Source organism: Clupea harengus, chromosome 3 (genome assembly GCF_900700415.2).
Source record: "Clupea harengus chromosome 3, Ch_v2.0.2, whole genome shotgun sequence".
NCBI lineage: Eukaryota > Metazoa > Chordata > Actinopteri > Clupeiformes > Clupeidae > Clupea > Clupea harengus.
The window spans coordinates 2,589,018-2,614,959 of NC_045154.1; the positions used below are offsets into that span (position 1 = coordinate 2,589,018).

The 25,942-nt window shown below is 40.6% G+C and overlaps 1 protein-coding gene across 7 annotated transcripts in view; it reads left to right on the top strand.

The window, feature by feature from the left end:
• magi2b (membrane associated guanylate kinase, WW and PDZ domain containing 2b) overlaps window positions 1-25,942 on the top strand; it is an 81,894-nt gene that overhangs the window by 2,566 nt on the left and 53,386 nt on the right. For 5 of the 7 annotated variants that reach the window (XM_031564191.2, XM_042707479.1, XM_031564195.2 and 2 more), the window contains exon 2: window positions 17,583-17,699. In XM_031564191.2, coding sequence (XP_031420051.1) covers window positions 17,583-17,699 — 117 coding nt within the window. Of the gene's footprint in view, window positions 1-11,606; window positions 12,064-12,108; window positions 12,335-17,582; window positions 17,700-25,942 lie in introns of those variants that run through there. The other 2 variants (XM_042707480.1, XM_042707481.1) reach the window with 2 other exon arrangements.

A 25,942-nucleotide genomic window follows, 5' to 3' on the forward strand; every position in this document is an offset into this window, starting at 1 on the left:
CAAGGTCCAACTGTGTCACACAGGTTTCGTCTAGGACCTTGTCTCAGCTTCTTGCAGCCTGTTCAGTCTGTCTCTCGAACAACAATGAGTGCGCCTTTTAAGAGTGGCAGCACCAGGGGCTAATTTAGCCCAATCAGTCCCAATTGGACCCGTCCACAGGTGCCGGGGAACAAAGTGAGAAGGGGGAGGGACTTCACCTTTTCACATCTCCCCATTGATAATGGATGCTAATTATATGAAAATAGCAGAAGATGCATTGTGGAGTTCCTTTTGCAATTTTGATTTACTGAAATACTTCAAATATCGTTATCACAGTTTACTGAAGCTCCTGGATACTATTGTTATGAACCCCAGCTATGTGAGGTTAGCAATTTGACCAGAGGACATGGTCGTGGTAGTAGTTTGACCAGAGGACATGGCCGTGGTAGTAGTTTGGTGACTTGTAAACAGCCCTTTGCCAACATAAGAAAAATTCAATAATGTTTAAAAATGTAATTTAGGGTCGGAAACTCTGTCCTTGATTGTTTTACGAACTTTTAATTTAGCTGATTTCAATTACTAGCTTTGTTGTTTCCATTGCAAGATAACCTAAATGAATGCTATCTATCTGTTTTACAGTTTCTCCCGTTGTACTGTTGCGTCATATTCTATTATAAAAGTCCTTGATTCAGCTCTGCCCTACTTCAGGCCCCGTTCAGTTTCAGAATGGGACACACAGAAACACAGCTTTCCATTAGTGCCATTAGTGACTTTAGAGAGCGAGTAGTTATTCTGTCTTGTAAGTGTTTGAACATGATATTAAACTTAAGGCATATTGTAAAGTGTTTGAACATGATATTAAACTTAAGGCATATTGTAAAGTGTTTGAACATGATATTAAACTTAAGGCATATTGTAAAGTGTTTGAACATATTGAGGCATATTGATGCATCCAACTGCTGTGTCTTGCACATAGTTGACATTTAAAAATAAAAGCCCGTTCCTAAATTCATGCATAGGCGTTTTGAAGGGTACCGTATTTTCCAGACTATAAATCCCACCATATATAAACCACATTACAGTATTTTATGTAAAACTAAATTCCATGTAGTTGTGGTTCGAGTGCTACAAGCCACTTAAAAATTGTATGGGATGGGCGTTTCAAGCAAAAATACTACACCCTCTCCTTGCACTAATTTTGAGAAATGAAACTTTGCCTTACTGGCCGTTTACTCGCCAGCGACACAACGGAAGCGAAATTCTATATCCCATTTTTTTGCTGTTGGAGGCAGGCGATTGTGACGTAGACGAGCGAATTGGGCGGAGCGAGCAAAAAAAGTTGGGGAAAGTTTAATCCTATGCAAATGAGGAGCAAATTTCGCCAGCAGCGGCCAATCAGATTGTTTGGTGTCGTCCCTGACAGTTTGAAAATTGCAGGACTATGGCGTCGGTCGGCCATTTAATTTGCTAAAAAGAAAAGCTTTGATGGCCTTGTAAGGGGTTGTTGTTGTTCCTGGTATGTTAGATTTTTAATCCTGTGCTAACTTTAACAGAATGACAGTTTTGTTATAAAGACAAGTGACTAGATAGCCTACTAGCTGGCTAGCTTGCTAAGTAGCTTGCTAGTCAAGTCTGTTATGCTATTTCCATACGCCACGCCCACTCAAAGCGAAGCAAGCGTTTCGCGTTGCTGGCATGTATCCGTACCGCTTGTTTATGCAGCAAACCCTGTGCAGCTTTTAAAATGAGTTCATATTAACACAAGTTCATATTTAGACAAGCTAGCAGCTGGTAATTGTGAAGATGTTTCCTTAAGCTTGAGATAGCTAGGATAGCTACAATAGGTAGAAACCCGATGGGTGCCTGTGCAGCTTCATATTAACATGAGTTCATATTCACTTCATATTAAAATGAGTTCATATTACACATGCTAGCAACCATCAACTGTTAAGATGTTTCCCTAAGCTAGAGATAGCAAGTATAAGTCATAGCTAGGTTAACTTACATGAGATCTTCCATGTTTTACACACCTCTTGCAGAGGTTTGTTATTGTTATGGAAGACTGAATGTGAATGAAAATTTGCAGGGCTGCAGGGCTGCAGAAATGTTTACAAAATCAAAGTATAAACCTCGGTTAATAGTTGGAAAATTACGGTAATTTAAGTGAGAAGAATATCGGCAATGTAAGGCCAGGAATGGGCAATACATCTTAAATAATTATGTTTTTGTTTAGTTTTAAGTACATTTCAGTACACATGATTACTGTTCTGAATATTAACAATAACTTGTGGGTTCAAAGTTTAAACCCATGACATTTTATTTCAACTTAATTTCAATAACATTCTAGTATGGATGAAACAAAAATACTCATCTAGATAAACTGTCTGATGTCTATGGTTTTTATATCGCATCAATTTGTTTTCTAGTTCATGTAGCGTTTAAGTGGGGTTTATGCATGTATGATGTATGTATGTATGGGTTAATGATGTATTTGTGTGTGGGTGTTCATTCTTACATTAACCTCTAGACAAATTGTAACACAAATGAGCAGATTGTCTCAGAACAACAGTTGCCTGTGGCCTCCTTTCCTATGGATGATTTATGTGTTTATGTGCAGTGCCCTACTGTAGCAAGCCACCTTTGTGTTGATCACTTGCCTCGTTCTGATTAGGATTGTTCAGGTGTAGAAACTTGGATTGGTTGTGTCATGTGATCACATGGGTAGGTGGATTGATGGCAGAAGGGGACGGAGAGGAAGGAGAGGGGAGCCAATCAGAAATATGGCAGGGTTTCATTTAATAAGGGTAGTGCGAGTTTAAGTAGTTTTGTAGGGGTAGGGTCTAGTAGGCACGTTGATGATTTAGATGAGATCAGGGAATAGACTTCGGTGAAGTCGATGGGTGTGAAGGATTCTAGGAGTGCACCAGGGGGTGTTACAGAGGTAGTCATGGTGATTCTAGGAGTGCACCAGGGGGTGTTACAGAGGTAGTCATGGTGATTCTAGGAGTGCACCAGGGGGTGTTACAGAGGTAGTCATGGTGATTCTAGGAGTGCACCAGGGGGTGTTACAGAGGTAGTCATGGTGATTCTAGGAGTGCACCAGGGGGTGTTACAGAGGTAGTCATGGTGATTCTAGGAGTGCACCAGGGGGTGTTACAGAGGCAGTCATAGTGCATCCTGGAAGGGCAATAGGGTCATGGAGGGTTAAGAGACTGTGAACTTTTTCTCTTATTGTTAAAATGTTGTTATTGAAAAAAATTGTTACTGCTACAGAATTTTTTTTTTAAACAAAATCACAAGACACAATTATTGGCACCCCATGAAATTAGAATTAAGGAAGTGCAAATGATCCCAAGTGTATGTAACTCATTTTAAGTTGGCCTTAGTGTGTGTAGGACATTTTAAGCAGTCTTCACTGATTCCCTGTTTCACTACTAGGGTATAACAATTAGGTGACACAGGGCCCAAATCCCTTAGTCATCCATCACCATGGAAAAGATTTAAGAACATTCCATTGCAATAAGGCAAAAGTGTGTTGACTTGCACAAATCAGGGAATGGATACAAGAAAATAGCTGCTCGACTTAAAATGGCTATATCAACAGTTAGGGCAATCATGAAGAAGTTCAAACATTTTAACATTTATCATGAACCAGCCTGCAAGAGGACGCAAGGTTATTTTTGACAGAAATGGTCAGAGAAGTAAGAAAAATCTCCAAAGACCATAGTTTCAGAATTAGAGTGTGGAGTGTGGTAGCATCTTGGGGTCACCATGTCTCCAAATCCACCATAAGACATCACCTCCATGCCAACTAAGTGTTTGGAAGGTATGCCAGAAAGAAGCCTGGCCTATCTGCGTCACAAGCAAAAGTGCTTGGGACTTTAACTGGGACAGGGTGCTGTGGTCAGACGAAACTAAAATCGAGCTCTTTGACTCCAAACACTTGGGAGGGGGCTTTGGCGTAGGAATATAGATGGGTACAGGGGAAAGCAACTAATACCAAGCGTTAAATTGGATCTGTGATGCTGTGGGGCTGTTTCTCTTCCATAGGCCCTGGCAGTATCGTTCGCACACATGGCAATATGGATTCCAGGAAGTACCTGATGAATTTAAATCAAAATCTGGATGCCTCTGCCAAGAAGCTAAAACTTAGTCGTGGTTGGATCTTCAAGCAGGGCAATGATCCAAACAATACATTCAAATTCACTCAAAAATTGTGAAATTAATACAAAAGCAAGCTTTTGCTATGGCCATCCCAGTCCCCTGACCTAAATCCAATTGAAGGCCGGTGGGTTAAGCTTAAGAAGAGAGTGCACAAGAGAATACCCGGGACTGTGCAAGATCTGGAGAGATTCTGCATTAAGGAATAGTCGAAAAACTTTATCTTATAAGTCTTATAAGACGTTACAAGACAACACTGCTGTTCTGTTGGCAAAATGGGGGTTTCACAAAATACTAAATTTGGGGGTGCCAATAATTATGACACACATGTTTGGAATAAAATCTATTTTGTAATCACCGGTGACTTTTTTCTTGTGGTACTGAGCTCATATATATAATTCATGTATTTTCTTGATTTGCTGAGTAAAGACAACATTTGACAAACAGTAAGGGGGATTTTCATGAGCCTTTTGCACTCATATTAAGTATGGATGGCGATCATCCTAGAGGGCACTGTATGTTGTCACATTCTTGGCACATAAGATTTTAGAGGGGTACTAAGGTGTCTAAGAACCATTACTTTTGTAGACATAATAAAGTATAAAGGATCTTGCGTAAGAGTGCTTATTTTAAGCGTGTCTTATCAGGATATAAAAAATTGATGGCCATATTTTGAGTTAATGGAAGCAGTTTGGGATTGAAGTATTTCTGAATCGTACTGCTGATAGTAAATTGTGCTACTTCAGCTAGAAAACGATCTGAAATCTATTTACCCATGTCTTGTTAGCCATTAATCCCATGTTATTCTTGCCATACCAGTCTTGGATCTTGGTAAGGCATCAAAATGTCTGTTAAAACACAAATATGGGAAAGCACACCTAAGTATAGAGGGTGCACTAAGAATACCATGTTTGAAAATAGTTAAATAAAATGTTTTTATGGGTTTTCCTTGATGAATATGCAACTAGGGGTGTTTCCCCCTATGTATCCAATTGAGAAGGTGGAGTAAGCGCAGATATATTAGCTTTACACACACAGGGCCTCATTTACTAACATTGCGACCGCAGCTTAATCTGCGCCTTTGCCAAACCGCAAATAACGCACAGTATTTTGCATCCTATTTATCAAACAAGAACCCTCGTTGCGTCATCTGCACCTAACACCGCCCATTAGTGTTATTTAGCGCTCTGCGAAAATAGGGAAGAAAGACCCTGTGTGTTCCACCGTGGATGATGAGCTAAAATTAGAATTAGAGCTTTTGGTTCACGAGGTTACAGCAAACTAACCCAGGTAAATATAGAAACTCATAAATATTTCTCCGTTTAACATTTCCGTCCACATTAAAAGTTGTGATCACTTTGAATTCAAGACTGTCTTTTATTGGTGAGCTGATTTGGGGAAATTAAACTTTTCAGCGAACATTGAGTGTCTGGGTTGCTATGGTTACCCCTCAGGGTGCCTGTGCAGCTTCATATTAACGAGTTTATGTTCACAAGAAAGTTCATATTCACACATATTAACATGAGTTAATCACACACAGGCAACTGCAAACTGTTAAGATGGGTCTAAGCTAGAGATAGCTAGGATAGTTAATATCCAGGTTAACTGCTCTATAGCATCCCGTTAAATAGTCTGGTAGGAATACACGACACCCCTTACTTTAAAAAGGCGTATTCCAACACCGAAAACCATGCTTTTCAAAAACGCTGCCCTAGGCAGATACATTTCAAAACTGTAGTTGTAGGTTGCCATGGCACTGGGGGTAGCTTGCGCTTGAGAGGCTATAACATCAAAATAAACATGGAAGGTGAAATTAATATGCTGCTCTGTCTCTACAATTTACTTACCGGTAGTTTAGTTAGTGTACTTCGAGTACAAGTACTTTTCCTGAATAGATACGCGTTACTCCTACGCAGAAGGTGTGCACTGTACTCGGTGTGCTTGAACTATGAAATACCGTTTAAACCATACAATGAACGGCGATTCTGGGTAAGACGTGGCCGAACTTTTCCCGAACAGCTAGCTGGTGGGACAGTTTGTAATTCTATTTGTTTGTATGCCTATATTAAATGATATATCAAATATAAATATTTTCAAATTTCTCGCAGGCACATAGTTTTAATTTAGCAGCTGATATGTCATGCTAAAACACCTCTTGTTTCGTTACTAATACATAATTAGGCGCACTTTACGCATCTCCTCCCATCTTTTTGCGACGAACACCCACTTTCCCACACCCACTTCCCAGTTGCGGTAATCTGCGCTTTTACTCAGATGCGCCTCCTTTGGAAATAGGGTTTTATGTCTTTACCCGCTATTTTACGCCTGAAATGGGCGCAATCCTGTTAGTAAATGAGGCCCACAGTGTGGTACGGCAAGGGAGATTCTGGGAATGGTGCTTACAACTGTAAATGTGCTGTTGACCTTTGCTCTTCCACCAATACCCATCTTCTCAAAGACAGATCTCCCTCAGATATTCTCTCCCATATAGCAGATTGCATTCCTCATACATATTACATTCTATTTATGTGGCTCAACAATGAACACAAATGAATAATACTTCTTTGACTCTGAAATGACAGTGTTTCAAATCATATCTCACCCATGACTTGCATGATGTGTAGAACCACACACAAAAGGTTCATTTGCATATGGTTTCAACATCATATTTGCAGAGTTTGTGTATTCTTTGTGAACATGCCAGATGCTCATTAACACAGCATTCAATCTGTCAGTGAAATAGCGCCCTTTATGTAAGATCTGACTAAATCCTAGTCTCAATGTGACAGTCACATGAGTTATACAGCTGAGCAGTAAATAATGCAAAGCAGCTCCATCAGCGTTGTGCCTGGCCTTGATTAGTTGTATTGTGTTTCCTTTTCCAGAGAGGGATAGGAAATCAGCTCAAGTCATTTAAATGGACACATTTTGTTTGTTTGCTCAGATTAACAATAACCTTTCTGAAGTCATCAGGTTAAACAAAGCATTCTGCATTCCAAGTTTCACCCATTCGTGCAGGCCTACATGCGTGTGTACACACACACACTCACACACTCACTATATCACCTGTATTTAACTCACTCTATACTATATCATCTGTATTTAACTCCTCACTCTATACTATATCACCTGTATTTAACTCCTCACTCTATACTATATCATCTGTATTTAACTCCTCACTCTATAATATATCACCTGTATTTAACTCCTCACTCTATACTATATCACCTGTATTTAACTCACTCTATACTATATATTAACATGTGTGTGTCTGTTTTGAATGCTATGTTAAACTGCACCTTCGTGAATAGAGGTGTAATGGTAGGCCTATGTAGGCTATATTTGTACTGAACTGTTCGGTATTTTATTTATATAGCGCCAAAACAATAAAATTGTCTCAGGGCGCGTTACAGAGCCCAGGGCATGAACCCCCCCCCCCCTTAGAGCAAGCATAATGGCACCAGGGGCTCTCAGGAAGAAACCTTAAGGGAGGACATTTTGCTTGTAGCCGGCCGGGTAGAGAGGTAGAGATAGAAAAAGAAGGGGGGATGACAATCAGAAACATGGCAGATGAATTCATACACGTATCAGGATGAGCATGCTAGCATACATGTGGTGAATGCACACGAAACATACAATCATGACATGGTATATACATGATATATACAAAATTGATAGTGGATAACGCAGGGAAAGAGCAAGCAAGTATTGTAGAAAGGCTTATTGGGTATACTGTGTGCTTGTAAGGTTACTGTTACAAGGGTAAGTAGAGTAATGGAACAGAAAACTGTCAATGGTGGCAATTATTTACATTGCAGGTAAATGCTAGCCAGAGTATGGGGTAGATTAAGTACATAACAGTGTGGTGGGGGTGGGTCGGTGTAGGCCAGGGGTTTCTACAAGTAGATCAGGTGGAGTGACTACAGCAGCATCCCACAGCAGAGATAGTCTAGACTAGGAGGGGAAGAAAGAGACAGAGTGAGCGGGTAGAGTTTGGCTGCCTAAGATGCGTATATGGACTTAATGGATATGGTGATGAGGAACTATGTTTCCACAGCCAATTGGCATTTGCAATCACGCTATAAGAGAGAGAAAATGTGGTTAGTAAACATCAATTTGATGAACAGATAAAGAAATAAATGTACGTAAACAATTAATAGTAGATAATATGGCTTTTTTAGTATCAGTATTAGGATAATATGATATAGTAAGAGAGGGAGAGGCTGCCCGGCAAGGTGTATGAGAATTGTGTTTATGTTTTGTTTTGTTGAGTTATGTTTAGTTATGGTTGGCTGACTTGGTGCATGTTTTTTTTTTAGTTATACCAGCATAGTAAGGGTGGCAGGATACAACAACAGTGCACAACTGGCTGGCGACAGTCGCAACATGAGCTGCCATGCTGTACCCGGGATTTGTAAAGGCCCTCCTACACAGTACAACATACGCTGTCTGTAGCCCACTCCTGCTAAACACAACAACATGGCTGACAAGAAGTATGAAGAATGTTGCGACAGGTGACAGGTTTTTGATGCATTATTCATGACTATGGGATGCACTAAAGAGGCCTGTCTTTAGACTAGATTTACATATGGAAAGGGTATCCACTTCTAGGATGGAAGCAGGAAGATTATTCCACAGGAGGGCGGCTCGATAGCAGAATACTCTGCCTCCTATTGATCTTGGAATTACGAGGTGATCTGCACTTGGTACAGGGTGTTAGGTTTGGTATGCGACTTACTCAGTTCAGTATGCCCTGTGACCCAAACAATTACTGTCAGAATAGTCTATCCATGTCACCAGTTGTTGTCTATCAGCCTTAGCATGCTAGTTGGTTAAGCCTGGTCTGCCAGACTAGTCAAACTCAATGCAAGGCTGAATCTAGAAGTGTGCGGGGATGGGTAATGCCCTCCCAAATGTCTGCTCTTCCCACCCAAATCGGTCAATCGGTCAATCGTTTTAATCTGCCTTCTGAATCTGCCACGTCAATCACGTTTATATCATTCGCCCTTTCAAAATGTCCTGATCAAACATGAAAGGAATTTTTAGGTAGCTTAATAATTGCGGCATGAATTCCAAGTAAGTAGCCTAATCATTAAGCATGTATTAAATTGCGTGAGTGAGAACATCTATAGTTACAGCTAGTTATTGCACGGAGACGTCGGAGAAACCAGTGGAGTCGGCGAGGATGTTCTCTGCGAGAATTAATCTGTTCGGAATACCAGAGACTCAACGACATGCCGCCTTTGAAGAGACTCTATATTGCACACATAATAGATGTAGGCTAAAAAGAAGCAAAGATATTTAAACAAATCAAAAACCCTGCTGTAAAAGGGTGGGAAATCTGTGTATAAGTATAAACATGTGCAGAAAAGATATTAAATGTGTTGAAGTGATCTGCAAGGAGGATTGGGTGAAATTTTATAACTAATAAATACTTTTTTTTGTTTGTTTAGAGGGAGATTTTTGAGAACATAATGTTGAGCCTATTCCTCATGTGCAAATAATTCAGAATAATTTTGAGTGCAACTGTATGCAGAGAGGTAATGTGTAAGAGTACACATATCAGTTGTACGTTAAAACTAGGAAAATGTCATCACCCGAATGTGTTAATTGCCGGAATGAGACAAAAACTGGAACATTTGGTATATTGGCTTGCTCATCAAAATGGCTGCCAACTGCCAATCACATTTTTACAGTCAATATTTGCTAATGTAAATGGACGATCTTCATGAAACTTCATAGGCTCATTCATATTGCCACAGAAGCTATGTACCAAATATGTATACAAATATTACGTATTGGCCTCAAGGGGCGCTGCCTATTTCCACCCCAAAATTTCAATTTCATAAAAAAAGGCAGGAAAACAAACTCGACTGAGGCCACTCATCCAGTCATCATGGAATCTGGTGTACATCATCTCCAGACCATCATGACAGAAAGTTGTTCAGGAAATTTAGAAAATTTGGTATGCTTATAATTGGCTACATTTGCTCACATCTCGTAAAGTTCCACTTGGCTTGCTAGACAAAATGGCCACCAACAGCCAGTCAGATTTCAGCAGTCAATATAAGCTACAACACATTTTTCTGTATTTCTTCTAAATTAATTTTGCCTTTAAATCCTTACGTAGCAGTTCTAGAATTGAGGCGTTCAAATCAATCAAACTTTTGCTAGTTGGAGTGCTTCGCACTTTCTGCTTGGGCCCCGGTGATTCCCGCTTGTGGCTATATTAGCGGTGTAAGATATTACACAGCTAACATTTCTCCTCTCCAAGTAAGGCTGCTTCTGTCATTATTTGCAGCCACCTGGTGTATTAGATTTGGGCTGCCCCCTAGTGGACACTCTCTATTGGCAGTCTCCTGTCTCTTTCATATGATTACAAAATGCCACACACAGTTATACATTATTTAACAGTTTAAATTAGGGCTGAACGATTAATTGCATTTGCGATTTAATCGCGATATGATAGAACGCGATTTTCTAACCACAACGTTCGCGATTAAAAAACGTGGTCTAAAAAAAAAAAAATCATTTTTTTTTTTTTTTTTTTTTTTAAGATGGTACATTTTGCACAGAGTGTTTAAAAAGTGCATGCCTAGTGTTTATACTTAAAATGACTTTTTTAAATTACTAAAATGCACAGTGGCAAAGCCACCGATTTGTTGTTCTTGTTTCTGTAATGAGCAGTTAAATAAAAATGTAAAATGTGGGAAAGAATATTTTACACTAAATGTATCTAATATTGTGTTGGTCATATTTGAATCATTCATTACGTTTTGTTGGGAAAAAAAAAATCGCATATTAAATCGCAATCGCAATATTTTGGTAAAAAATCGCAATTAGATTATTTTCCCAAATCGTTCAGCCCTAGTTTAAATGGGGAACTCTATCATTTGATTTCTTAGGTAAAAATAATGGAGAAATGTGTAGATGGCTACAGTATAGCATAAAGGAGAAATGCATGGGGAAAACACAGGGAAGAATAGTTGTTGGCTGTAGTAGTAGTTCTTCTAAATAAGCAGTTTAAATGCCCAGTGCATGTGTTGTGGGTTGATGGTAGTGGCATTGGTGTGTGTGTGTGTATTCGGGAGAGAGAGTGAGGGGGGGTTGTGGTCAGCATCACCTCTGCTTGCCTGTAATATATAGCCCTGGGATTGCTTTCATCTTATGTCATTTCTGTGATATCACATTCGCCTGCGGAGGACATTCAACATGACAAAGCTTTCTCTCTTTCTCTCTCTCACACAAACATGCATACACATACAGAAATATATATATATATATATATATATAGAGAGAGAGAGAGAGAGAGAGAGAGAGAGAGAGAGAGAGAGAGAGAGAGATATGAGAGAGACATATGAGAGAGAGACATGACACACATTTGACAGAGCTGCTCTGGGTTGTTGCTGGACTGGCAGAGAGAGGGAGCTATAGGATGTATAATGAGCACTGGGATATGCTGAGCCAATGAGAGAGCAGGCTTTGATGTGATAGGCTCTCCCCAAGCAGAATGAGCCGGGCTCTGCTTGCCCATATCCATCGACAGCTCTCTTGTCTGCCCTGTTTCCTCTCTGGCTCTCGGCAGGATTTGCCATCCTCTTATTGGGATTTATTCATTTGCAAAGAAGACAATCTATACTGCTTGAAATATTGAAATAGCCAAAAAAGAATCGTGTATACCTGGCAGCTTTGAATTGTATCAGTCATTGGTCATAGAGAGCGAGGCAAGCAGAGGATTGTGAGCCATGGAATGCCAGGAGAAGTGTGCAGTCCTCTGAGTCGGTGGACTAGAACCTGCTCGGGAGAGAGGAAAAAAGGATTCAGAGGATTGGCACAGAGAGCTTGGAGGAGGCTGCTCCTTTTGGAAGATAGGATTGTGATAAAAGGATATTGGATCTCACACTGAGGAAATCTGCAAATGAGGTGCCTTTACCGTGCCTACTGCCTGCTTCTCAACATTATTCATGCTCCTAGCATAGATTTTGGAATAGGATGTGCATAAGGTGTTAAGAATCCTCAGTCAAGAGGGGGTTCTATACTACATCACCATTGTTCTTTTTCCCAATGCAAGTTTCAATTTGAGTGGATCTCAGTAAGCTATCACTGGTAGGACAAGATGGTGCCGGCAATACCATAATTGTCTGTGTGAGCCTTGATGGACACCGCAAAATCAGTTCTTCTTTTATATGTAAATGTAGGTATTTGTGGTGGGGGTTTTTGTAAGGGTCTGAACCGTATTCATGTTTTTTCACTCTCACAGAATTCCATTCTCCTTGATAGACGGTCTGGTTTATTCAAGGTGCCCCTATTTTGCATGTTTGTGGAAAATGAGTTACTGCCCTGCAGTGCAAGCCAAGGTTTTAATTTAATTTGATGCCAGATGTGGATTTGCTGCTTTTGAAAGACAGTAGCTATAAGAATTAGGATAACATGAGTTGATCTCAAATCAGTTGTCAAGGACAGAGAGGGGACATTGCAAGCTCTCCTCCAAGTTAGTTTGTATTCCTGACAATCTCCTCAGTTTCCATAGGCTGTGCTTCATAGGCAGTTTAAGGTATTCCATTCATTTTACAGTGACTCACAGCTGTGCAGGAATGAATGAGTGTTTTTGCATGGTTACGGTGCTGTGAAGCAGATGAGCATCATGTTACATTTGCATATTGTTTACATGTGGACCATTTTACACATTCAATTCATGAAATAATATCTTGCAGTGTTTGAGAGCCTGTTATCTATAACATTTTAACAGATGTCATTTTATAAACATCCACATGCAACACTTGAGGCCCTATTGGAATGACTCAAGGTATTGCACAAGCACAAGTCCTCTTCAGCACTATGTCATTGAGCGGGTCAAGGAGAACTGCTATTTTTGTGCACACATGGGTTGGGTGAGGTGAAATGCAAATTGTAGGCTTTGGTGATGAAATTGTGTCATAGCCAATTTACAGGAACAGGAAAATTAACTATCAGGAAAATCCCAACCTGAGCGTAGTATTGCATGGTGTAGGAGGCTATGTTATTAAATTCTTACCAGTATTATGAAATTATCCAATGTTATGGACAGTATTTAAGCAAAACTGTGATTTTGATTGAGAAATATATTTAAAAATGAAAACAATTGTAATAATACACATTTCACAAGAGATATGTGAACCAATGAATGCTAGCAGCCACTTTACGTCTTAGACTGCACAGAGTTTAGAAGTCGCTTGGGGTTTAGACAGTTATTCTCATGTATCTTTTCTGCAATACCAAACTGTCACTGTCCTGTATGGTGTGGGCCAGGTGGCCCTAACTTAATATAGCGCAGGTTCTTACACGCAACCAAAAAGGACATTGCTTAAAGCAGTTTTGATTACTAGTGCACATTGATTTGGTCCTTTCATAACATGTGCACAGGCATAAGCACCTTCGAGGGTGGATGAAGCCTAATTTGCGTGTGTCTGATCAAAAAGGTAGGCGTTTCATGGAAATCGTTTTGAGAAAGAAGTTCTGACACTTTCCTCTTTGAAATGTCACCTTCATCTTGGTTTTTTAATGTTTGGCAGGTGCATCTAATCTAATCTCTAAACAGTTTTGACATCGTATAATTGACCACTCAGTTATATATAGTTAGTTTCTAAATTCACAAATAAATGTCACCCGATTCACAAATGTATTTTGTGATTCACAAATACATTTCAGACGATTCACATACCGTAACTTCCCCATTAACTGTGGTTTATACATTGATTTAGAAAAATGTCTGAAGTCCTCCGGGTTAATATATAGTTTTGCCTGGTAGTAAGTAACACACACAGTAACTCTGCCAGGTAAAGCGTGAGGTATTTGTGTGTGTGTGTGTGTGTGTGTGTGTGTGTGTGTGTGTGTGTGTGTGTGTGTGTGTGTGTGTGTGTGCAGGGAGGGGGTGAAGTATTTTTGCTTGAAATGCCCATTTCTACTACATACAACTTTAAAATGGGTAGTAGCACTCACACCACGATTACATGGCATTTAGTTTTACATGAAAAGATGACGTAACGTTGAATAAACTGCGGTTAATACACGGTGCAGTCAATCAGGGGTGCGGTTAGTTGATTTGGACTAACATGACACTTTGAAAATAGGTTTTACAACAGGAAAACAGATTAATATGGCATTTAACAAGTTTAACGTTAGTTCTGTTTGCATAATGGAACATTAGCAAACAAGCATGCAGCAAACTGCAGCAGTATCGATCATAATACAATCATTTCATGAAGCACATGTCTGGGCTGGATTTAAAAAAGTCAAAAGTAGATACAAAACAAAATCATCCGAAATCCCCCCGTTTTCCAGTGCATTGAAAGCTGCTGGACAGCATAACTGCTGGACAGGACGGATGGAAGAATAACGATTTTTTTTTACATGTTGCATAGCTCAAATAATGAACCAACTGAGTTAAAGCAAAGTCACTGAGCAGCTGTACAGAGGCGGCTCATAGAGGACGCCAGGGGAAGCTCAGCCTCCTCAGAATAAAATGACTTGAGACGTGAAAATCTCTTTTTAATTGAAACATTTTAATGAAACACTTCACGTGATTATATTCCAATTTTAATTAAGTGGCTTACCTTATATATTATGGTGATTATGGTGAAGGGAAAACGTTTTAATGTGATATCGTTGTAGGTCTCTTGCTTAACAGTAGCCTATTTCAGGCCGCCAAGGGATGCCAGACAATTACCGTTGAGTGTTACTGTGCTGACTGGACTGTGAATGAGAAAAAACTTTGGTTAAAGCAATTGACAGACATGAGAAATCAAAGCCCCACATTATATCTAGTCTTAAAATAAAGCTATTCAGTAAAGTAAGAGTTGACCGATCAAGCAGTTGCGTCCAAAAGCACTATAGCCAGGTAACTTAAAACTGTGAGATATTGAAGAGGCTAATCAGTGTGGTGTTGAACATGGGAAAGCCAGAAGTGCCATTTCGTGGGCATGATGAATCTGCTCTGGGTCTGAACTGGGGTAGTTTCATTGAGCTTGTAAATGCCAGATAGTCATAGATCGTTTTGCCTCATTGAAAGGGTGTTGTCTGACTAGCATAGGTTCTGTGTTCAATATTATTGCACATTTAGAATGCAACACAGTTTTTACAGAGAGATGAGCGGAGGTAGACGATAAATATCCTTCCCGGTCATTAACTTTCCATGTCACACACCTCCTCTCTCTGTTCTGGTCAACTGGTTCCTGAACTTGGAAGCGCAAAAACAGAATTAGTCAAGGTTGACGCCGAAACAACTCATCTTTACAGATCCCGATGTACAAAATATGGTGCGTGTTGCAGCTGTGACCAGCCAGTTGTGTGTTGTTGTTGTTGTATCCTGCTGCTCTGGATCTATTGTTGTTAGGTTGATGGGTATGAGTACTTGCATGTGACCGTGAGAGGATTGGCTCCTATGTTGAGTCCTCAACCAGTAGCACCAGGAATTTTCCTGTGTGTAACTAAAAGTCCTAATATTAGTTGAATCTTATGTGTATAACTAAAAGTCCTAATATTAGTTGAATCTTCTGTGTCTAAAAGTCCTAATATTAGTTGAGTCTTCTGTGTATAACTAAAAGTCCTAATATTAGTTGAATCTTTGCTTGGTTATTGATGCACTGGTGTCTTTTTGACTTGAACCAAACAAATGATATGTGGCTTGTCATGACATCACATGTTAGAATTCCTGTTGATATGACTGCCTCAAAAGACACAAATTCAACGGCACTCCCACACATTGATATGCCATTTCACCTGTCCCACAAAGGCTTTGGCTACTCTAGCATCCTATGACTGAATACACGCAATGCATGCAAATATATTGCATGAATACAAACAATTCTTCTCGACTCCTCCCTTTGATGTTGCACCATTTGCTGACTATCATTACATCACACGTGTGAGGCACAGCTTGTGTAAGCCCTTCTTTTACTGTCTATGGTAAAGCCTCACTGTGTGAATTGCTGAACGGACTCGGATATCCCAGTGAGAGAGGCGACAGATTGTTAGGACGACTTAGTGATGAGTGAAGTCAGCGGTTACCTGGACAACACTGTGGAGGTCACATGGATATGGAGTGCATTTTTGTTAAGGCTTAGACTGAAAAAGCAGATGTGTGCTAGGGAAAGTGGAGGCTGTGGCACATTTATTCTTTGTCTGGTCTGTCATTGGTAGTGAAACCTCTCCTTGTACCTGCTTGTCATTTATCTAAAATCAGTACCATGGAGAGAGGCAGGGTGAACAGAAGTTAGCAGCCTGGGCTGTGTTTCCCATTCAATGACAGAGGTTAGCATTGGACTAACATGGTACGATGCGTCGTTAAACTAACTAACATTTGAAGTACGATAGTTTCTCAAAACTATTGTGTCAACATTGCACTATGTAAGTTTGAACCATGTTAGTTAGTAGTAGTAGTAGTAGAACGATCTTAGTTAATGAGGTAGTGTAGCAGGTGGACAGACACGTCTGCATATTTGAATGAGGGGCAAATCAATGAGACTTGGGATACCTCAATTTCATCGATGAATATTTTCCAAATTCCTAAGTCTAGAATATCAATTTGTCCATGTAGGTTTACCTGTCTGCGTTTAACTTTATACTTTTAACTGCGTTTAACGAATTAACTTTTATAGGCCTTTACCTTTTATGTTATGGTATTTAAGTCTACAAATGAAGAGTAAGTCTCTGGTAGCTCTGTGGCTCAGTAGGCTGACATGCATGCTGTCTCACACCCAGAGCACCTCTGTAGTAATGGGTTCAAATTCAGCCTGAAGTCATTTGTAGTGTACATAATTATCATTCTAACCCTTTGTTGTTAGGTCTATGTAAAACATACACCATATTCTTCACTACAACTTAGAATAGTAATAGAATAGTCTACATATTATCACCTGCCTGAGCAGAGGTGCAGACTGCTCATATAATTGTCTGCAGGTGTGTAAATACACTTCACATGCCTGTTACCACAAGTGGGGCTTTTAATAATGTATTTATATATAATGTCATTTTAAGGCCATTTTAAGTAGGGTTGTATGGTGGTTAACAACGTCAAATATCAACCAGGAATGGGAATAGGCTACATTTATAATGATAAATTTGGACACCAATAACTTAGACATTAAGTATCTGGAACTAAGCTTCTAACCACGAGTTTGACAGTCTTTGCAAACGTTTGGTCGAACTATGGTTTTGGGAAACCCCTGTGTCACTTAACGATGGTTCATACTATGTAAGTTACCTCGATAGTTCGAACTATAGTGCAAAACACTTGCATCGCAACTCCATAGTTCCGACTATGTAAACTATGCTTTTGGGAAACGTACCAGAGGTACAAAATTATTCTAGGATACTTAAATAGTTACATGTCTTTCTTAGTCAGTAAGATATTTTGGTTCGCTGTAACGCTGTGTCTTTATGTACTTTTGCCCTGTTTTTTTCAGGAGGTGTTGTAGACAAGGATCTCCGTCACTATCTAAACCTTCGCTTCCAGAAAGGTTCCGTGGACCACGAACTTCAGCAGATCATCCGAGACAATCTCTACCTCCGGACTGTGCCCTGTGAGTACAGTTTCTACTGATCCTGCTGATTGTGATTTCATTTGAACTCGTGCCAGTCAACCAGTCCACCAGAAAAACGCTTTTTTTGCATTTCAGGGCAGCAGATCTTTGGAATGTAGAACTGTTGTCCTGGGTGCCATTCCAAAATCTCCCAACTACCATGTTTCCATAACTGAGTAGTACATACTGTAGGGTTTGAGGTTGTTGGCAATAATATGATTAAATGAGCTGAAATAACATGGACTTAACAATGTATTAGTGCCAGCTTAATTCAACAAACATATTATGTACCCTGCATTGAGAAACACATTGGTTTTATTTTATTTTATTGTAATATACCGTTTAGTTCAGTTTCAGTTTGATTGACCTAATTTCTTTCTTCCTGAGAAGAATAGAAAGACTTTGTTGTTTCCTTAGAGTAATGGTATAATCATGGCAAGCCTGAACTTCAGTGTTGGACAGCTCTGCAACCACCCTCTTTAGAGATGCAAACAGGTGCATTTTCACAGATGTAGGCCAGTCCAACACTGAATGGGCTAATTACACAATGAATAGAAGGGTAGCGTCCATGTTATCTGTACTCACAAATAGGTCCTTATTCACCCCCACATCACAAAGCATGACCTTATATTAGAGAAGGAGATATCAAAGCAAACAGTGTATTTATAGACTGCATATGTCATCCATCACCTGATTGGTGTACACTGCATTGGCTGCTGTTGGCCTATTCTGCTGGTGACCTTAGCAGTCTTAAGGGAAGGTGGTTGTTGTTAGAAGATTGGTGCCAATGTCTGAGCTGCAATCTGTCGTACCTCTCTGTTCATTTGTGACAGAGTAACAGCTGTGACCGCTCATGAGGTGAATGTATTTCATACAGTAGCACAGTGATGTAATAGTACATTGATGACTTACTCTATTTCAATGGAAAAAAAGATTTGCTAATTAAGTTTTTGATTGGTTAATTATAGGTTTCTGTTTTTTGTGAAGTTGCATCAGTATTTTATATTATAAACTGGGTCACACCACATAGTTGTAAGAATGTAAGAATCACGACACAACATTTCTTGCTTTAATCATATTGTTATACATTTTAACACACTTATTATTAAGCCTAGTGCATATTTGATTTTTGCTCAATAAACATCTTTGAATGAATTTAGCATTTGATTCATAGAACTGCTACACGATCCCATGGAATCCTCCATGTTGTCCTGTGTATAACTGAAATTACTCCTCAAGATTTACAAAATGTCATAGGATTAACCTTGTACCAGTTTTGTTCAGTCTTTGTTAGAAGCAGCAGCTCTGCTGGCTATTCCCTACCATACTTTCCCTCTTTTTGACTGTTTATGTATTTTATATTTGGTTTCATCTGTGCTCCTATAATCTGCCTCTACGTTTCCGTAGCATGTAGACGTCCTCTGGGTTGGGTGGCTAACCTTAAGTCAGTCACCCGTTTGCACAGTCAGTGAGCTCCAAGCCTGCGGTTTCCATAGAAACCACCATCTCCTCTCCAGCCCTGCTTCCCGTTTCCCCCTCCCCCTCCATCACATAAAGCGCAAACACATCACAATTACCCAACGACCGGATTAAAATGAGTCCTTTGATTTATGTGCAGATCCCACTATTGCCCGTGAACATTACAGCATTACAGAGGCTGCTCTTCAGGAGGGGAGAGGGGGTTGGGATGAGCACAGGGAACACCTAAGAAAACCTCCGTGCTCCGAGCAGCTGTGGAGAGGCACCCGTGAGAGCCGTACACTTAGACTGAGTGGGCACAAGAGGTGACTTGCCACAGCGCACTGCTGCATCTGCATCATCTCAAGCCCCTTTATTGTGTCTTCATCCTGCCTGTAATGTACCAGTCGGGTTTGGTGATTAGGCTTTTATTTCTATGGTAATATTTGTTGTACCATAACTGAATTCCTGTCTTGTGTAAGCAGGCATACATTATAGAATACCTATATACAGTTTCATCTTTCACTGTTGCCGTGGAGCTCCTCAATACACAAATCCTTGTTGACCTAAATTTCAGCTGTATCTCACACGCAGAAGCTCCACTGTGATGCAGTAATGTAAGTACTGCGAGTAATGGGATTATTACACAGAAATAGACATGTGGTGTCATTGGTTAGTTCTTTTTGATCAAGACTTTAATCAAGATTTGAATATTAGAGCCTCCACATTTCCTCCAGATGAAACAAGATTATTTTGGACAGAATCAGATATGTCAGAATCATTGGACCATCCAGAAGAAGTCCCTTGGAATGACCGTCATTGTGTTCAAACACCTCTCGTTACTCAGCTGTTTAAACTCCACAAGCTGCTGAGGGGATGGTGATGCTGTGCTATCACAGAGGAACCATAGACAGGATGTGCATATTCATATGAACCCATCAGTGTGTGGATACTCTGCACCACTCTATTTATAGTAGATGGAATACTGCCCCTCTTTAGTAGGCTGTGACTTGCCTGTTTAGATGGTACCATATACCCTCACATTGGCAATCTGTGTTGTTTTATACTGTGTTTCTGTGTACACTGGTCTGGAAGACTCCACTAGACTGGAATCTGTGCATATCAGATGTAGGCATGTGGTTGTTTTCAACACACCAGTGACTCTGAGGCGCTACGAGAGTGTTTGTTCGACCTCCACTCGCTGCCTCTGCTGTCCACTTGTGCGGCAAGGATATTCTTGCTGTTACGCCACAGCTGCGATTCACTGCATGAGAGTGAGGTTACTGTGACTGTGCAAAGTCAGGCTTTCCTAAGGCCCTGGGCTTGTGCGCTTGTCACGTCGTGTCAGTCAGGAGCAGGAGCACACATCAAGACGAATTAACATGCACCGCCAGTCCAACAGGCTGTCGGGGGGGGGAAGAGACAGACACGCCGTGCTAGCCTTTCTGCCTGCTCTTGCACCCAGTGGCGTCATGCAAACAACAGTTGAAGGCTGGCACTAGTGTTTTTGGGATTCGTTGCAAACTGCTGTATTGCCCATGTTGAAATTGAATCTCTCACCAAGAACTAAAGTAAATGCTCTCTTTCTGCTATGCTTTTTGTTGCTCTGACCTGTGTGTAGCCTTTGAACCCTTGGTGTTTTTTCAGATAACGGCTAACAGGGTGTTGATTATTGTGTCTGATGTGAGTTGAGAGACCACATACATTGTCAGTAGGCAGTTAGGTTGATTCTGCTGGGGCGACCAGAGTGTTGGATCAGGTACTTGCACAACATCTAATGTCCACCTGATGCTGGGAATGCTGGACACTTGCATAAATTCGTCTAGCAGCAGGAAATACACAGTATATCAGAAAGATATGGTCATTCATGTTTTTGATAATGTGCTGGTCTTTCGTCTGTAGAGTTGCAGGTTCGGATCTGGGTCAAGTCAAGATATGGTTATATACAATGGTTTTATTTTCTATTATGGATGGATGTATTTCACAAACCAGAGGTCCACATTGGTCAGCTGCTTCAGTTATTTTTAAAGGCAGTAACATACATTGAAATGCATCATGTAGCTCCGTTACAGTATAATTTGAAGGAGCCCTTTAGACTTTGCATAAGGTTAGTAGGTTAGAGCTGCTTATGGTTCTGCAAACAGCTCCCTGCTTCACCATTTCCTGCCAAAAGTGTTGGTATTCTGCATCGTGTTAATGGTTCTGTAGTGGAATCAAACTGAGCAGTACAGTACAGTACAGTACACAAGAACATCTTGTTTACTTGATACTCACTGTTTCCCTGTGGCCGTGCTGTATGGTGATGCTTTACAAGTGTGCTGTGATGTAGGGCCTATTTTTAGACTGCATGTTTTGTGGGGTATAACAGATGCACATGCCATCATCTCCCTAAGAATATCATCATTCTCAAAGGATGCTGTTGATCAGGCCACATGGATCGACTACTACACTAACAAGTAGGTAGATCCCACATGACATCACAAAACAGTGGATAATTCAAACTTTCAGTTTCATGTACACATGACTCATTACATGACCGACATGGTTTGATTCGCTCAGTGTGTGCTCACGTGGAGCTTGGCTCACTTCTAGTCTGTTTGCCCACTGGTTGGTCAAGTGAACTCTGGTAGGGCCAATGATTTTCCGCGATAACGGAAAACGGACGGAATTCGCGGAATGAACACTTTGAAACGGAATTGCACCTTTGAAACGGAAACATCATTTTGTTCATACAAATCGCCCAAATTCCCCTGTATTTTGGGCTGCAAGGCTATATTTCTTTCAAATAAACACAACAACGATTGCAACGATGAACAAACATTAATTAAAGAACAAAACCACTGAGAAAATGTCACGTCTGCTCTGAACTCTGCTCCGGCCACGCCCCCCTTTTCAACGGTTGACCCACAGATCTCCGCTGAAGCCACATTCAGTCACATTCACGCGCTCGTCTTCCCAATCGCATTTAAAACAAAAAATGTTTAGTCTTCTGTTCTGTTGATGGCTGGCAAACAACAATCTAAGAAGGGCACATATTATTCACTCATTTTAAGCCATCAATCTACCTCAGGGTGAACAAAATGAGCTGAAACGGAAAAAAAAACGGAATTCACCAAATGTGAAACGGAAAATGCATTTTTTTTAAACGGAAAATCATTGGCCCTACTCTGGCATTATGAACTCCTTCTAGACCACTGGATTGTCATTTTGGAATGCCATGAATTGCTCATTTATGAATAGGCCTACTAGCTTCAGCAGAAAACAAAACTAAAAATGGAATGAATGGAACCACCAGGCATAGATGGCTAAGTGGATGACATGCTGATTGATCAGGTTAGATAGAGTCAGGTTTCGGAGGGGTCAAGGAAAAGGCCTGCACTGTTTGTGTGAAATACCTTCTCTAGCACTTCAGGTAGCTAGTTCATACACGATTGAAACAACGTTGTTTAGTTGGCTTGACCGTTTTGAAAGACCTCGTTAAATTCAGCTCACTTGTGTTATAACATCTTCAATAGCAAGATTCAGCTGAAGCACTTAAAAAAAGCATAAAGGCCGAAGCATTGGCTGTCCTTGTGAGGAGCCCTGTCCTCCCGAACTTACAAAACAGGCTAACAGCCTGTTACCTTTTTTGTCACTTTGCACTTCAAGTGTTCGAGTCTCTGAAGGGTGTCGGGGCAAAAACAGTTTGATCTCCTGGTTCTTTTAGTGTAGTGCTTATTATTCTAAGCTGTAGCCACTCAAATTGAATTTTCATCCAGTTTTGTTTCCCCCCAGTGAAGTGGCAGAGCCACTGATTGGCTGTCTCATTTCCAGTTGGAAATCAGAGCTTGAAGATATACCCCATCCTGCATCCATGCTCAGAATATAACAGCATCAGTGCTCAGAATATAGCAGCCTTTCTGCATTTCAATCAGTTATGTTATTGAACTAACAATTCTGTTGATTGGTGAAGCATTTGAAAGGAAGAAACTAAAGCATTCAGAGTATTCTGAGCTTGTAGCTGGAGCAAGGCTTTGGGCATGTAATAGAAATAGGTGCAAGAGTGGCTTTCCTACTTCTACCATATAGCCCTAACCCTGTGTAGCCATGCTATAGTGGTGTAATAAATAGTCCCATTGAAAGGGGGTAGGGGTATAGGGGGCAGATGTTTTCCTAGGTACAGAGACAAGCATGAGGGAGGTACTGAAGCTCTGTGAGGTAGAGATCCTGTGTTCTATTTAATACAGTGTAGCATATGCATGTTTCAGCTGCCAACCGGATGAAACAGTGCATCTGTGTTAGAGAATGTGCACACGCGTTGGAAGTGTGTGTGGAAAACCAGAGGGGTGTATGTGCGCAGATATGTTGTATTGTTGACAGCCGAGTCGTGCTGGAATTCTTCTTTCACCTCCATGGAGATCTCTTGTGCATCACTCACAACAGTGTGCTGTGCTCAACATTCTCTCTTGGTAATCGCCAACATAATAAAGACTGAATCATATCAGTTTGCTCGAGCTGAACTGTCAAGACAGACAATCGCAAAGTAGCGTCCCAGAAGGGGGGAATCTATCCTGCTGCAGACACGACAGTCATGTTGATTTATTCTTTTTATGCTGATGCGTGTTTGGTGTGTTGCACTGAAATATGTATGATGACTGTGTGGAAGCTGCCTCCTCGCTACTGCTTGTTATAGGGATAGCATGTCTGCCATTGCTTTGATGTGTTGGTGTAAAATCCTCTAGTTTGATGGGTAAGCTGTGTCTAAATTTAGCAGATCTAAAAGCACACGCATATTTAGTCAGGTTAGTGTGCTCATTCATGCAAGTGACTGTCTTATAGGGGCTATGCAAGATATTCAAATGTGAGGGTCTAATGAGGAAGTTATGTTAACTATTAAGCCAAAATAATAGAAAGCACAATCAAAGACAAACACAGCACAAACTTTGAGAAGTTCCTAAATTTCCCTCGGGATTAATAAAGTATCCATCTATCTATCTATCTATCTATCTAGAATGGTGAGTTCAATTACTTTCTGTTTAGATATTTATCTTTATCTCAAGATATTTATCTTTTTTTCTATTGTTTTCTATTGTAATTTGACAATGAAAATATTTGTGTGCCAGCCCATCACTGTGGTAGAGCATACGGGTGTTTGCTGTCTTTGGGAGCTTCTTGACACTTCCTTTTAGACACCGCCCTACCGGAGCTTTACAAGGTTTGCGCCGACCTACAAGGTCTTTTATCAGGTGTGACTGCTATTGGTTTTTATCACAGACATTTGGAGTTCTGATGTTTGCCCAACGTCATTGCTTAGCCTCACTGGGCACTGGATTGACTCCGCTTTCAATTTAAAACACATTGGGAATCACTGATGTAATCTGTCCTGCTTGCAAATGTTGCTTATATTCACTATGTCCATGTGGAAGGTAGGTATGTGGTCAGGATATGCATCACTGAAATTACTTTTCTGGTGCATCTCAGAAATACACTTATAACTGTCAAAGCTGCAGGTAAAACACTGAGATATAAAGGTGAGATGCTTCCCTGTCTAAGGAGATGAGTATTTCACTATATACATAACATGAGCACAGGATATTCATATATGCACATAATGGGAACTAGATAAAGAAAGAGGCCTATCTGACACATGTTTAAATGCATGGCTTATCTGTGAAGCGGGGCTATGAACTGATCGCTAAGACGCTCCTCTTCTTGGTGTGTGGCTGGCAGGGATGTACTGGCTTACACTTCACTGGGTGACAGCATAAAACTCTTTAATAGCCTCTCTATCTGAGAGGCCCTACTCTCCCCTCGCCCCTTCCGCCTCTTCTTGTCTCTGCCTTGACGTCACGGTGATCTATGAGCAGCCTCATCCTTCAAGACAGCCAGAAATCCTCTCCACAGATTTAGGCGTAGTGCTGAGTCCTGTGCAGCTTTTTGCCGGGGAAAAAAAAATCCTGTCAGATGTTTTGCTTCTGTCTTTAATTCACTGAAATTTGGCAGACGAACTGGATGAGTGGAATAATCTGCCTCCTGCTTTCTGTCACGTTCTGTAATCAACCACAGTTTCATTTTCATATATCAGTCCAAATGAAATAATCTAATCATTTATATTATTATAATCTTGTCAAAATTAGCCACAGACCATAAAATCCTCAAGTTTGTATGTTGTCCTGTTAAATGGCAGAGAGCTTGGGTATATGTGGTGTGGGGTTTTGAGATTGTGAAAATAGTTGAGGTAGTGTGGTCATTCATTTGATTGACAGGTCTGTTCAAAAACTACAACATTTCATCTCTCACTACTTCTGCACAGTAGAATGCAATGTGGGAAGAGGAAAACACTTATAACCTGGATATGTGTGTTGTAATATGTTTACAGTGAAAGGGAGGTATGAATCATACTATAGAACTACAGCTACAAAAACAAAACAAAAGAAAATGAAGACAAAAACTTTGCTGTCAGGCTTGATCCAGTGACACCTAATGTCATACCTTAATTTAGGAAAGATGGCACCACCACCTCTAAACTGGCAGAGAATTAGCACTGAGGTTCTGAGGCTCGGAGGCTCGGAGGCTCGGAGGCTCGGAGGCTGTTTACTCCATTTGGTGAGTGGTAATTGTATAAAGGCACATAACTGCTTCAAGGTTGGGGTGACTGTGGACTGGGGAGTGTGCAGACACCCCTGTCCTTGTGTGCCCGGCGGGGAGACAGTCTAATAAAGTCAAGTGTCCCCCCTCAGCCCAGTGGAGCGCCTCATTCTCAGCAATCCATCTGATTGCTGCTTCAACTGTAGTTAAGCAGAGGT